Here is a 13,623-nt window from a genome sequence, read left to right as displayed (position 1 = left end):
GTCCTACCTTGCCTGGTGGGGTTCTAGTCCTGTTCTAGAAGGTTGTGTTGGTTCTACCTTGCCTGGTTAGGTTCTAGTCCTGTTCTAGAAGGTTGTTGGGCCTACCTTGCCTGGTGGGGTTCTAGTCCTGTTCTAGAAGGTTGTGTTGGTTCTACCTTGCCTGGTTAGGTTCTAGTCCTGTTCTAGAAGGTTGTGTTGGGCCTACCTTGCCTGGTGGGGTTCTAGTCCTGTTCTAGAAGGTTGTGTTGGTTCTACCTTGCCTGGCAAGGTTCTAGTCCTGTTCTAGAAGGTTGTGTTGGTTCTACCTTGCCTGGTTAGGTTCTAGTCCTGTTCTAGAAGGTTGTGTTGGGCCTACCTTGCCTGGTGGGGTTCTAGTCCTGTTCTAGAAGGTTGTGTTGGTCCTACCTTGCCTGGTGAGGTTCTAGTCCTGTTCTAGGTTGTGTTGGTCCTACCTTGCCTGGTGGGGTTCTAGTCCTGTTCTAGAAGGTTGTGTTGGTCCTACCTTGCCTGGTGAGGTTCTAGTCCTGTTCTAGAAGGTTGTGTTGGTTCTACCTTGCCTGGTGAGGTTCTAGTCCTGTTCTAGAAGGTTGTGTTGGGCCTACCTTGCCTGGTGAGGTTCTAGTCCTGTTCTAGAAGGTTGTGTTGGTTCTACCTTGCCTGGTGAGGTTCTAGTCCTGTTCTAGAAGGTTGTGTTGGTTCTACCTTGCCTAGTGAGGTTCTAGTCCTGTTCTAGAAGGTTGTGTTGGTCCTACCTTGCCTGGTGAGGTTCTAGTCCTGTTCTAGAAGGTTGTGTTGGTTCTACCTTGCCTGGTGAGGTTCTAGTCCTGTTCTAGAAGGTTGTGTTGGTTCTACCTTGCCTGGTGAGGTTCTAGTCCTGTTCTAGACGGCTGTGTTGGGCCTACCTTGCCTGGTTAGGTTCTAGTCCTGTTCTAGAAGGTTGTGTTGGTCCTACCTTGCCTGGTGAGGTTCTAGTCCTGTTCTAGAAGGTTGTGTTGGTTCTACCTTGCCTGGTGAGGTTCTAGTCCTGTTCTAGAAGGCTGTGTTGGTTCTACCTTGCCTGGTGAGGTTCTAGTCCTATTCTAGAAGGTTGTGTTGGTTCTACCTTGCCTGGTGAGGTTCTAGTCCTATTCTAGAAGGTTGTGTTGGTCCTACCTTGCCTGGTGAGGTTCTAGTCCTGTTCTAGAAGGTTGTGTTGGTCCTACCTTGCCTGGTGATGTTCTAGTCCTGTTCTAGATGGTTGTGTTGGTTCTACCTTGCCTGGTGAGGTTCTAGTCCTGTTCTAGAAGGTTGTGTTGGTCCTACCTTGCCTGGTGAGGTTCTAGTCCTGTTCTAGAAGGTTGTGTTGGTCCTACCTTGCCTGGTGAGGTTCTAGTCCTGTTCTAGAAGGTTGTGTTGGTCCTACCTACTCCTGTTCTAGAAGGCTGTGTTGGTCCTACCTTGCCTGGTGGGGTTCTAGTCCTGTTCTAGAAGGTTGTGTTGGTCCTACCTTGCCTGGTGGGGTTCTAGTCCTGTTCTAGAAGGTTGTGTTGGTTCTACCTTGCCTGGTGGGGTTCTAGTCCTGTTCTAGAAGGTTGTATTGGCCCTCCCTTGCCTGGTTAGGTTCTAGTCCTGTTCTAGAAGGCTGTGTTGGTCCTACCTTGCCTGGTGGGGTTCTAGTCCTGTTTACCTTGCCTGGTGGGGTTCTAGTCCTGTTCTAGAAGGTTGTGTTGGTCCTACCTTGCCTGGTGAGGTTCTAGTCCTGTTCTAGAAGGTTGTGTTGGTCCTACCTTGCCTGGTGAGGTTCTAGTCCTGTTCTAGAAGGTTGTGTTGGTCCTACCTTGTCTGGTGGAGACGTTCCTCTCGTTGCTGGCGGTGAGAACCACCTGAGGGTGACTCTGCTCCAGAGAGAACATCTCATCCTTCCCCACGCGACTCGTCTTCCCGCTCTTCATGGTCCCGCTCGGCCCCGACGGCGCCAGGTAGCGCCCGGAACAATCCCTGAAGGCCACCTTGCCGGATCGGAACTCCAGCGTGTATCCGGTGGTCTTGTCGGCCGCGGCCTCCAGGCTGCCGTCGTTCTTCAGGAAGCGGTTGTCAGACGTCTGCAGGTGGTAACGTTGGTCTCTGAACACCAGGGTGATCAGGGAGTCCACCCCCCACGGGACGTCACGGTCTATAGAGACCTCATCCACCTTGGAGGACAGGTGGGCATAACGCTTCCTGGTCACACTGAAGATGTTCACCTGGAGGGGAGAGGTCAGATGTTAGGGGGGGGGGGGTTGTAGGTGTGTTACCTGAGGGAGGGGAGGTCAGGGTGGAGGGGAGGTCAGGGTGGAGGTCAGGGTGGAGAACAGGGTGGAGGAGAGGTCAGCTGTCAGGGTGGAGGGGAGGTCAGGGTGGAGGGGAGGTCAGGGTGGAGGGGAGGTCAGGGTGGAGGGGAGGTCAGGGTAGAGGGGAGGTCAGGGTGGAGGGGAGGTCAGGGTGGAGGGGAGGTCAGGGTGGAGGGGAGGTCAGGGTGGAGGGGAGGTCAGGGTGGAGGGGAGGTCAGGGTGGAGGAGAGGTCAGGGTGGAGGAGAGGTCAGGGTGGAGGAGAGGTCAGGGTAGAGGGGGAGGTCAGGGTGGAGGAGAGGTCAGGGTGGAGGAGAGGTCAGGGTAGAGGGGGAGGTCAGGGTAGAGGGGGAGGTCAGGGTGGAGGGGGAGGTCAGGGTAGAGGGGAGGGGAGGTCAGGGTGGAGGGGAGGTCAGGGTAAGAGGGGAGGGGAGGTCAGGGTGGAGGGGAGGTCAGGGTGGAGGGGAGGTCAGGGTGGAGGGGAGGTCAGGGTGGAGGGGAGGTCAGGGTAGAGGGGAGGTCAGGGTGGAGGGGAGGTCAGGGTGGAGGGGAGGTCAGGGTGGAGGGGAGGTCAGGGTGGAGGGGAGGTCAGGGTGGAGGGGAGGTCAGGGTGGAGGAGAGGTCAGGGTGGAGGAGAGGTCAGGGTAGAGGGGGAGGTCAGGGTAGAGGGGGAGGTCAGGGTAGAGGGGGAGGTCAGGGTAGAGGGGGAGGTCAGAGGGGAGGGGAGGTCAGGGTGGAGGGGAGGTCAGGGTGGAGGGGAGGTCAGGGTGGAGGGGAGGTCAGGGTGGAGGGGAGGTCAGGGTGGAGGGGAGGTCAGGGTAGAGGGGAGGGGAGGTCAGGGTGGAGGGGAGGTCAGGGTGGAGGGGAGGTCAGGGTGGAGGGGAGGTCAGGGTGGAGGGGAGAACAGGGTAGAGGGGGAGGTCAGGGTAGAGGGGAGGTGTTAAGGGGGGGGGGTTGTAGGTGTTAAGGGGGGGGTTGTAGGTGTTAAGGGGGGGTTGTAGGTGTTAAGGGGGGGGTTGTAGGTGTTAAGGGGGGGGTTGTAGGTGTTAAGGGGGGGGGTGTAGGTGTTAAGGGGGGGGTGTAGGTGTTAAGGGGGGGGTGTAGGTGTTAAGGGGGGGGTGTAGGTGTTAAGGGGGGGGTGTAGGTGTTAAGGGGGGGTGTAGGTGTTAAGGGGGGGGTGTAGGTGTTAAGGGGGGGTTGTAGGTGTTAAGGGGGGGGTTGTAGGTGTTAAGGGGGGGGTTGTAGGTGTTAAGGGGGGGGTTGTAGGTGTTAAGGGGGGGGGGGTGGAGGTGTTAAGGGGGGGGGGGTGGAGGTGTTAAGGGGGGGGGTGGAGGTGTTAAGGGGGGGTGGAGGTGTTAAGGGGGGGTTAAGGGGGGGGTGTAGGTGTTAAGGGGGGGGTTGTAGGTGTTAAGGGGGGGGTTGTAGGTGTTAAGGGGAGGGTTGTAGGTGTTAAGGGGGGGGTTGTAGGTGTTAAGGGGGGGGTTGTAGGTGTTAAGGGGGGGGGTTGTAGGTGTTAAGGGGGGGGGGTTGTAGGTGTTAAGGGGGGGGGGGTTGTAGGTGTTAAGGGGGGGGTTGTAGGTGTTAAGGGGGGGGTTGTAGGTGTTAAGGGGGGGGGTTGGAGGTGTTAAGGGGGGGGTTGGAGGTGTTAAGGGGGGGGTGGAGGTGTTAAGGGGGGGGTTGGAGGTGTTAAGGGGGGGTTGGAGGTGTTAAGGGGGGGGTTGGAGGTGTTAAGGGGGGGTTGGAGGTGTTAAGGGGGGGGGGGGTTGGAGGTGTTAAGGGGGGGGGGTTGGAGGTGTTAAGGGGGGGGTTGGAGGTGTTAAGGGGGGGGTTGGAGGTGTTAAGGGGGGGGGGTTGTAGGTGTTAAGGGGGGGGGGTTGTAGGTGTTAAGGGGGGGGGTTGTAGGTGTTAAGGGGGGGGTTGTAGGTGTTAAGGGGGGGGGTTGGAGGTGTTAAGGGGGGGGGGGGTGGAGGTGTTAAGGGGGGGGGGGTTGGAGGTGTTAAGGGGGGGTTGGAGGTGTTAAGGGGGGGGGGGGTTGGAGGTGTTAAGGGGGGGGGGGGTTGGAGGTGTTAAGGGGGGGGTTGGAGGTGTTAAGGGGGGGTTGGAGGTGTTAAGGGGGGGTTGTAGGTGTTAAGGGGGGGGGGGTTGTAGGTGTTAAGGGGGGGGGGGTTGTAGGTGTTAAGGGGGGGGGGGTTGTAGGTGTTAAGGGGGGGGGGTTGTAGGTGTTAAGGGGGGGGGTTGTAGGTGTTAAAGGGGGGGGGGGGGGGTTGTAGGTGTTAAAGGGGGGGGGGGGGTTGTAGGTGTTAAAGGGGGGGGGGGGGTTGTAGGTGTGTTACCTGAGGATGCATGGCAATGTGAACGCTCCATTTTTCAGCCACTGATGCAGTCTGGGAGAGAGAGACCAAACATTACAGTCCACACATCAGGGATGTTATTTAACATCTGGAGAAAGACAGTCTATGAATGTTCATCCCCTCCTTCAGGAAGTTTAAAAACACACCTACCTGGGCAAAGCAGCTGATCCTGTCCTCTGTGCCTCCCAGATATCTGCCATGGACCTCTGACTGCAGAGAAACACAATATAATATACATCACACACTACGTAGCCTTTACAACCCTCCACAGACACACTACGTAGCCTTATAACCCTCCTACTGACAAACACCCTCCACACAGACACTAAATCCCTGTGTCGGCTTTTCAGCTGTTAGTCGCCAGCATTTAACTCTGAACGACAATTCGGACGCTGCGTTTTAACGTTTTGCAAAAATCAATACTCATCGCTTTCTAACCGGTTTTCGAAAGACGTGCTGATATGCCCCTTATCTTTCACATCAGCGAGACAGACCAACAAGCAGTCTGACTGTAGCAGTTTAACAAGCTGTGTGTCTGACTGTAGCAGTTTAACAAGCTGTGTGTCTGACTGTAGCAGTTTAACAAGCTGTGTGTCTGACTGTAGCAGTTTAACAAGCTGTGTGTCTCTGACTGTAGCAGTTTAACAAGCTGTGTGTCTGACTGTAGCAGTTTAACAAGCTGTGTGTCTCTGACTGTAGCAGTTTAACAAGCTGTGTGTCTCTGACTGTAGCAGTTTAACAAGCTGTGTGTGTCTGACTGTAGCAGTTTAACAGACCAACAAGCTGTGTGTCTCTGAGTTTAACAGTTTAACAAGCTGTGTGTGTCTGACTGTAGCAGTTTAACAAGCTGTGTGTCTGACTGTAGCAGTTTAACAAGCTGTGTGTCTCTGACTGTAGCAGTTTAACAAGCTGTGTCTCTCTGACTGTAGCAGTTTAACAAGCTGTGTGTCTGACTGTAGCAGTTTAACAAGCTGTGTGTCTCTGACTGTAGCAGTTTAACAGACCAACAAGCTGTCTGACTGTAGCAGTTTAACAGACCAACAAGCTGTGTGTCTGACTGTAGCAGTTTAACAAGCTGTGTGTCTCTGACTGTAGCAGTTTAACAAGCTGTGTGTCTCTGACTGTAGCAGTTTAACAAGCTGTGTGTCTCTGACTGTAGCAGTTTAACAAGCTGTGTCTCTCTGACTGTAGCAGTTTAACAAGCTGTGTGTCTGACTGTAGCAGTTTAACAGACCAACAAGCTGTGTGTCTGACTAACAGTTTAACAGACCAACAAGCTGTGTGTCTGACTAACAGTTTAACAAGCTGTGTCTCTCTGACTGTAGCAGTTTAACAAGCTGTGTGTGTCTGACTGTAGCAGTTTAACAAGCTGTGTCTCTCTGACTGTAGCAGTTTAACAAGCTGTGTGTCTGACTGTAGCAGTTTAACAAGCTGTGTGTCTCTGACTGTAGCAGTTTAACAAGCTGTGTGCCTCCAGTTGACTAACTACACTTCCTCCCCAGTTAGGCAACCAACACCTGTGTGTGTAAGCTAACGAGAGAATGTTACCATGGTTACTCCATGATTACTCCATGGTTACCAGTCTGGAGAAGTCTCTGTAGTCTCTACATAATGTTGAATAAAACCCCATTTAAAAACGTTTCTGGTTGTACATGTCGTTAGCCCTTTAGGCGGTAGGATGTAGTCTCTACATAATGTTGAATAAAACCCCATTTAAAAACGTTTCTGGTTGTACATGTCGTTAGCCCTTTAGGCGGTAGGATGTAGTCTCTACATAATGTTGAATAAAACCCCATTTAAAAACGTTTCCGGTTGTACATGTCGTTAGCCCTTTAGGCGGTAGGATGTAGTCTCTACATAATGTTGAATAAAACCCCATTTAAAAACGTTTCTGGTTGTACATGTCGTTAGCCCTTTAGGCGGTAGGATGTAGTCTCTACATAATGTTGAATAAAACCCCATTTAAAAACGTTTCTGGTTGTACATGTCGTTAGCCCTTTAGGCGGTAGGATGTAGTCTCTACATAATGTTGAATAAAACCCCATTTAAAAACGTTTCTGGTTGTACATGTCGTTAGCCCTTTAGGCGGTAGGAGGATGTAGTCTCTACATAATGTTGAATAAAACCCCATTTAAAAACGTTTCTGGTTGTACATGTCGTTAGCCCTTTAGGCGGTAGGAGGATGTAGTCTCTACATAATGTTGAATAAAACCCCATTTAAAAACGTTTCTGGTTGTACATGTCGTTAGCCCTTTAGGCGGTAGGAGGAAGGGGGATTCACAGGAAAAAGTGTTGATTACCCCACTTTATTTGCGGCGGTCGGTAGGTTCTGTCGCTTGTATTTTCAATCTGTCGACGCGTCGCACAACATGTAAACAAATTAATCGTTGTCTTTCGATGAAGCACATTTCCTCACAATCAACAGGAAGTGTTTGCCATTCGGGTTTAAAGGCGCTGACACATCGTGCGAGTGTTTGTCACGTGCGAATTGAAACAGAATTGAACATTTAAATTAAAAAAACTAAAAATACAAACGATATCCAGACCAGCGTACTGAAAGGTCAGTTTGATGACTCTGTGGATATTGTGTCTCACATTCCTACCTGCAAAAGCACCAACCACACGGACAAACAGGCAAAGTATCATTATATTCTGGATTAAAAGGTCGTGAGAAGACTTTCCTGACCCCCCCAAAAAACCTAATTTCTGCCCTACACGGAACAATATAAAAACGCAAACTTTTTGGTTTCATGAGCTGAAATAAATTCAGTTTTCTATACACACACAAAAAAAGCGTATTGCTCTCGCGATGTTTTGCTCAAATGAGTTTACATCCTTGTTAGAGAGCATTTCTCCTTTGCCACGATAATCCGTCCACCTGACAGCTGTGGCGTATCAAGAAGCTGATTAAACAGCATGATCATTACACAGGTGCACCTTGTGCTGGGGGGACAATAAAAGGCCACTAAAATGTGCCTTTTTGTCACAACACACAATGCCACAGCTGTCTCAAGTTTTCAGGGAGCAAATTGGCAGGAATGTCCACCAGAGTTGTTGCCAGAGAATTTAATGTTAATTTCTCTACCATAAGCCACCTACAACTTAATTTTTGAGAATTTGGCAGTACGGCCAACAGGCCCCACAACTAGTAACCGAAAGGTTGCAAGATCGAATCCCTGAGCTGACAAGGTAAAAAATCTGTCGTTCTGCCCCTGAACTAGGCAGTTAACCCACTGTTCCCAGGCCGTCATTGAAAATAAGAATTTGTTCTTAACTGACTTGCCCAGTTAAATAAAGATTAAATGGCCGTGTGTGAACGTTAACCCTAAAAAAAAAAGGGGGTGTAGAACTAGAAATGTAGGCTACCGTTTAACATATTAATATTTCCTGCTGATATGAAAGATGCATTCCTTCTGTTTCTGAAACACTACCGCAACCGATGCGTGTTCATGTTTAGTAACGGGCTCCCGAGTGGCGCAGCGGTCTAAGGCGCAGCATCTCAGGGCTTGAGACGTCACTACAAACACCCTGGTTCGATTCTTAGGCTGTGATCACGAAAACGGCGGTGATTGGGAGTCCCATAGGGCGGCGCACAATTGGCCAAGCGGTCGTCCGGGTTTTTAACCGGTGTAGGCCGTAATTTCTAAATAAGAATTTGTTTTTTAACTGACTTGCCTAGTTAAATAAAAGGTTACATTTAAAAAATAAAAATAAATGTTTAGAGAAAGCGTCCGGGCTCTTAAACACCACCAGTCAGAAGATACCATTGTTAATGGCGACAGAGCAGTTTAGGTCTATAACTGGGGTAACAATACATGGTCAAGTCTCTCTCATGCTTTCACTCACACCCCTCATCTTCCCTCATCCTCCCTCACCCTCCCTCACCCTACCTGCAGAGACCATCTCCCATCGTCGTGAGCCGTGACGATGAACCGGGTTTCGGGTCCAGAAGTCTCACTATCCCCGGTAACGTTCCCGTCTTTATCCACCGCTATGTACCGACCCAGATGCGACTTGAGACAGAACACATTACCGGTAGCTTCCTCCCCGCTCTGCTCCAGAGTCCAAATCTGCTTCTTCTTCAAGCTCGTGGCCGAGGCGTTGATTTTAAAACCGAACGTTTCAGCGGTTAGGTACTTATTCCCGCAGTTGATCAAACCGAACTGGATCTGAAGCATGTCGCTGGTCCCGTTACCTGCTCCGTTACTACACATGATCAATCAATCTTCTCTCGGTTCCAACCGGTCCGGGTTAGAGTGTAACGGTGTGTGTTTTTCTGATCAACGAGGATTCGGCGGTTCCGACGGATGCACTCTGTTCCTCCGCCTCGCGTGCTTCTCTTTGTTTGGGAAATGTCTGAGAGGAGGAAAGAGAGAGAATACGGTGTGTCGGTATGAGAGCGCGCAGTTTCTCTGTGCTCGGCCACAGCACGCGCTCCGCGACACAGCTGCAGTATTTATAGTGATTGGTGACGACAGACCTCAGGTCCCTCCCCCTCTGGATACAGCTCCGGATGCATCTCAACAGTATAAGGCTAGTGGCCTTTTCCCTCTCCTCTCCTCTCCTCTCCTCTCCTCACTTCTCCTCTCCTCACTTCTCCTCTCCTCTCCTCTCCTCTCCTCACTTCTCCTCTCCTCTCCTCTCCTCACTTATCCTCTCCTCTCCTCTCCTCTCCTTTCCTCTCCTCTCCTCTGGATACAGCTCCGGATGCATCTCAACAGTATAAGGCTAGTGGCCTTTTCCCTCTCCTCTCCTCTCCTCTCCTCTCCTCTCCTCTCCTCTCCTCTCCTCTCCTCTCCTCTCCTCTCCTCTCCTCTCCTCTCCTCTCCTCTCCTTTCCTCTCCTCTCCTTTCCTTTCCTTTCCTCTCCTCTCCTCTGGATACAGCTCCGGATGCATCTCAACAGTATAAGGCTAGTGGCCTTTTCCCTCTCCTCTCCTCTCCTCTCCTCTCCTCTCCTCTCCTCTCCTCTCCTCTCCTCACTTCTACTCTCCTCACTTCTCCTCCTCTCCTCTCCTCTCCTCACTTCTCCTCTCCTCTCCTCTCCTCTCCTCTCCTCTCCTCTGGATACAGCTCCGGATGCATCTCAACAGTATAAGGCTAGTGGCCTTTTCCCTCTCCTCTCCTCTCCTCTCCTTTCCTCTCCTCTCCTCTGGATACAGCTCCGGATGCATCTCAACAGTATAAGGCTAGTGGCCTTTTTCCTCTCCTCTCCTCTCCTCTCCTCTCCTCTCCTCTCCTCTCCTCTCCTCTCCTCTCCTCTCCTCTCCTCTCCTCTCCTCTCCTCTCCTCTCCTCTCCTTTCCTCTCCTCTCCTTTCCTTTCCTCTCCTCTCCTCTGGATACAGCTCCGGATGCATCTCAACAGTATAAGGCTAGTGGCCTTTTCCCTCTCCTCTCCTCTCCTCTCCTCTCCTCTCCTCTCCTCTCCTCTCCTCTCCTCTCCTCTCCTCTCCTCACTTCTACTCTCCTCACTTCTCCTCTCCTCTCCTCTCCTCACTTCTCCTCTCCTCTCCTCTCCTCTCCTCTCCTCTCCTCTCCTCTCCTCTCCTCTCCTCTGGATACAGCTCCGGATGCATCTCAACAGTATAAGGCTAGTGGCCTTTTCCCTCTCCTCTCCTCTCCTCTCCTCTCCTCTCCTCACCTCTCCTCTCCTCTCCTCTCCTCTCCTCTCCTCTCCTCTCCTCTCCTCTCCTCTCCTCTCCTCTCCTCACTTCTCCTCTCCTCACTTTCTCCTCTCCTCTCCTCTCCTCTCCTCACTTCTCCTCTCCTCTCCTCTCCTCTCCTCTCCTCACTTCTCCTCTCCTCTCCTCTCCTCTCCTCTCCTTTCCTCTCCTCTCCTCTGGATACAGCTCCGGATGCATCTCAACAGTATAAGCCTAGTGGCCTTTTCCCTCTCCTCTCCTCTCCTCTCCTCTCCTCTCCTCTCCTCTCCTCTCCTCTCCTCTCCTCTCCTCTCCTCTCCTCTCCTCACTTCTCCTCTCCTCTCCTCTCCTCTCCTCTCCTTTCCTCTCCTCTCCTCTGGATACAGCTCCGGATGCATCTCAACAGTATAAGGCTAGTGGCCTTTTCCCTCTCCTCTCCTCTCCTCTCCTCTCCTCTCCTCTCCTCTCCCTCTCCTCTCCTCTCCTCTCCTCTCCTCACTTCTCCTCTCCTCTCCTCTCCTCTCCTCTCCTTTCCTCTCCTCTCCTCTGGATACAGCTCCGGATGCATCTCAACAGTATAAGGCTAGTGGCCTTTTCCCTCTCCTCTCCTCTCCTCTCCTCTCCTCTATTTTACAGTATCTATCTATTCTACAGTATCTATCTATTCTACAGTCTATATCTATTCTACAGTCTCTATCTATCTATTCTACAGTATCTATCTATTCTACAGTATCTATCTATTCTACAGTATCTATCTATTCTACAGTATCTATCTATTCTACAGTATCTATCTATTCTACAGTATCTATATATTCTACAGTATCTATCTATTCTACAGTATCTATCTATTCTACAGTATCTATCTATTCTACAATATCTATCTATTCTACAGTATCTATCTATCTATTCTACAGTATCTATCTATTCTACAGTATCTATCTATTCTACAGTATCTATCTATTCTACAGTCTCTATCTATTCTACAATATATATCTATCTATTCTACAGTATCTATCTATTCTACAGTATCTATCTATCTATTCTACAGTATCTATCTATTCTACAGTATCTATCTATTCTACAATATCTATCTATCTATTCTACAGTATCTATCTATTCTACAGTATCTATCTATTCTACAGTATCTATCTATTCTACAATATCTATCTATCTATTCTACAGTATCTATCTATTCTACAGTATCTATCTATTCTACAGTATCTATATCTATCTATTCTACAGTATCTATCTATTCTACAGTATCTATCTATTCTACAGTATCTATATATTCTACAGTATCTATCTATTCTACAGTATCTATATATATCTATTCTACAGTATCTATCTATTCTACAGTATCTATCTATTCTACAGTATTCTACAGTATCTATCTATTCTACAGTATCTATCTATTCTACAGTATCTATCTATTCTACAGTATCTATCTATTCTACAGTATCTATATATTCTACAGTATCTATCTATTCTACAGTATCTATATCTATCTATCTATTCTACAGTATCTATCTATTCTACAGTATCTATCTATTCTACAGTCTCTATCTATCTATTCTACAGTATCTATCTATTCTACAATATCTATCTATCTATTCTACAGTATCTATCTATTCTACAGTCTCTATCTATTCTACAGTATCTATCTATTCTACAGTATCTATCTATTCTACAGTCTCTATCTATTCTACAATATATATCTATCTATTCTACAGTATCTATCTATTCTACAATATCTATCTATTCTACAGTATCTATCTATTCTACAGTATCTATCTATTCTACAGTCTCTATCTATTCTACAATATCTATCTATCTATTCTACAGTATCTATCTATTCTACAATATCTATCTATCTATTCTACAGTATCTATCTATTCTACAGTCTCTATCTATTCTACAGTATCTATCTATTCTACAGTATCTATCTATTCTACAATATATATCTATCTATTCTACAGTATCTATCTATTCTACAATATCTATCTATTCTACAGTATCTATCTATTCTACAGTATCTATCTATTCTACAGTCTCTATCTATTCTACAATATCTATCTATCTATTCTACAGTATCTATCTATTCTACAATATCTATCTATCTATTCTACAGTATCTATCTATTCTACAATATCTATCTATTCTACAGTATCTATCTATTCTACAGTATCTATCTATTCTACAATATATATCTATCTATTCTACAGTATCTATCTATTCTACAATATCTATCTATTCTACAGTATCTATCTATTCTACAGTATCTATCTATTCTACAATATCTATCTATCTATTCTACAGTATCTATCTATTCTACAATATCTATCTATCTATTCTACAGTATCTATCTATTCTACAGTCTCTATCTATTCTACAGTATCTATCTATTCTACAGTATCTATCTATTCTACAATATATATCTATCTATTCTACAGTATCTATCTATTCTACAATATCTATCTATTCTACAGTATTTATCTATTCTACAGTATCTATCTATTCTACAGTCTCTATCTATTCTACAATATCTATCTATCTATTCTACAGTATCTATCTATTCTACAATATCTATCTATCTATTCTACAGTATCTATCTATTCTACAATATCTATCTATTCTACAGTATCTATCTATTCTACAGTATCTATCTATTCTACAATATATATCTATCTATTCTACAGTATCTATCTATTCTACAATATCTATCTATTCTACAGTATCTATCTATTCTACAGTATCTATCTATTCTACAATATCTATCTATCTATTCTACAGTATCTATCTATTCTACAATATCTATCTATCTATTCTACAGTATCTATCTATTCTACAGTCTCTATCTATTCTACAATATCTATCTATCTATTCTACAGTATCTATCTATTCTACAATATATATCTATCTATTCTACAGTATCTATCTATTCTACAATATCTATCTATCTATTCTACAGTATCTATCTATTCTACAGTCTCTATCTATTCTACAGTATCTATCTATTCTACAGTATCTATCTATTCTACAGTCTCTATCTATTCTACAATATATATCTATCTATTCTACAGTATCTATCTATTCTACAATATCTATCTATTCTACAGTATCTATCTATTCTACAGTATCTATCTATTCTACAGTCTCTATCTATTCTACAATATCTATCTATCTATTCTACAGTATCTATCTATTCTACAATATCTATCTATCTATTCTACAGTATCTATCTATTCTACAGTCTCTATCTATTCTACAATATCTATCTATCTATTCTACAGTATCTATCTATTCTACAATATCTATCTATCTAT

At 46.9% G+C, this 13,623-nt stretch overlaps 1 protein-coding gene across 3 annotated transcripts in view; it reads right to left on the bottom strand.

Annotated features, from left to right (window-relative positions):
* The window catches only part of fscn1a (fascin actin-bundling protein 1a), a 56,311-nt gene extending 47,208 nt beyond the window's left edge, over positions 1-9,103 (bottom strand). For all 3 annotated transcript variants that reach the window (XR_011673674.1, XR_011673669.1, XM_071390901.1), the window contains exons 1-4: positions 8,549-9,103; positions 4,809-4,868; positions 4,641-4,691; positions 1,817-2,222 (exon numbers count right to left, since the gene is read on the bottom strand). Coding sequence is in view for 1 of the 3 variants with exons in the window: in XM_071390901.1 (XP_071247002.1) it covers positions 1,817-2,222; positions 4,641-4,691; positions 4,809-4,868; positions 8,549-8,872 (841 nt within the window). In the remaining 2 variants the exon portion in view is untranslated. The remainder of the gene's footprint in view (positions 1-1,816; positions 2,223-4,640; positions 4,692-4,808; positions 4,869-8,548) is intronic.
* Positions 9,104-13,623: the final 4,520 nt, after the last annotated feature.

The sequence above is a fragment of the Salvelinus alpinus genome, chromosome 1, assembly GCF_045679555.1.
Source record: "Salvelinus alpinus chromosome 1, SLU_Salpinus.1, whole genome shotgun sequence".
NCBI classification, from domain to species: Eukaryota; Metazoa; Chordata; class Actinopteri; order Salmoniformes; family Salmonidae; genus Salvelinus; species Salvelinus alpinus.
This window is presented reverse-complemented; position numbering and strand designations above follow the sequence as displayed.